Source organism: Colletotrichum abscissum (assembly GCF_030869225.1).
Source record: "Colletotrichum abscissum strain IMI 504890 chromosome Unknown Scaffold_347.1, whole genome shotgun sequence".
In the NCBI taxonomy this organism is placed as follows: domain Eukaryota; kingdom Fungi; phylum Ascomycota; class Sordariomycetes; order Glomerellales; family Glomerellaceae; genus Colletotrichum; species Colletotrichum abscissum.
Genome location: NW_026850262.1, coordinates 906 through 1,835, shown reverse-complemented (window position 1 = coordinate 1,835; position 930 = coordinate 906). Strand labels below are relative to the sequence as shown.

The 930-nt window shown below is 47.1% G+C and overlaps 1 protein-coding gene across 1 annotated transcript; it reads right to left on the bottom strand.

Annotated features, from left to right (window-relative positions):
- Positions 1 to 34: 34 nt before the first annotated feature.
- CABS01_17113 (uncharacterized protein) lies at positions 35 to 325 on the bottom strand (the record flags this gene model as incomplete). The annotated part of the gene is made up of 1 exon (XM_060550440.1): positions 35 to 325. The coding sequence occupies one exon, from the start codon at positions 323 to 325 to the stop codon at positions 35 to 37; it is 291 nt and encodes a 96-aa protein (XP_060397020.1).
- Between the last annotated feature and the right edge of the window lie 605 nt (positions 326 to 930).

Here is a 930-nt window from a genome sequence, read left to right as displayed (position 1 = left end):
GGTTGCGTAGCGGTTGTCGCAGCGCTATCTGATTTTATCTTTGGCTTCCCTGTTTCCGTTGGTTTCCGAGCCAGATTGATACCAGTTGTAGAAGGTTTCTGCGTGTTTTGCGCAATTTCCGAACTATCGGTGGCCCAGGCCCGGCTCGGCGACTGTCCTGGCTTAGTCGATTGCGTGTGGGTCTGCGTCGTATTTCTGATACCTCCTTGCTGTTTGATACAAAGTGAGGGGAAAGAGCGAATTCCAGAGATCGTATAGTAGTACTTGGAAAGCAAGTTAACATTGTGAGCGCAGCAAGTGTAAGGGTAATCGTTGCGGTCAACATCTTCTGTTATATCTTTGTTATCCTCATGTAACCTTTTGGCGCTACTGTTAGAAGGTCTGGACACGCTATCAAGCGCCCCGGTTCGGTCACTCTACTTTAGTGATGCATCATAGGTATCACAGATCGCGACAGCAAGTCTGGGGCAGGCGGCTAACGTCGGGCAAGGAGTAGAACACATTTTCTTACTGCGAGTATTGCACCGAATCCTCTTTTCATCAAATAGCAGATATACTAGAATGACCCCAAGTATCTCGACTGGCTTGAGTCAATCACGGCGTTGCGTAATTAAGAAGTGGCGTGTTACGCATCTCTTGATAGAAATCAAGCTCTCTGTTTAGGGCCAATGAGCTCAGACTTTCAATTCGATAATAAAGCAATAGGCATTATGATAGTCTGCATGGGAGATCGTGCCGAGGTTACGTCGCCATCCTACACCCCAGTTTCAAAACATGACACATGCAAACCACGTTGCCTTTACTCCAAGACTGTGACAACCAATCGGTATCTTGAGAGAATCATTCGTGTCCGCAGCATATAGACTGACTTTCGTTCTTATTCCAAAACTCACAGCAATCAATCAGCGCATGGCCTCACACTCTACCTGC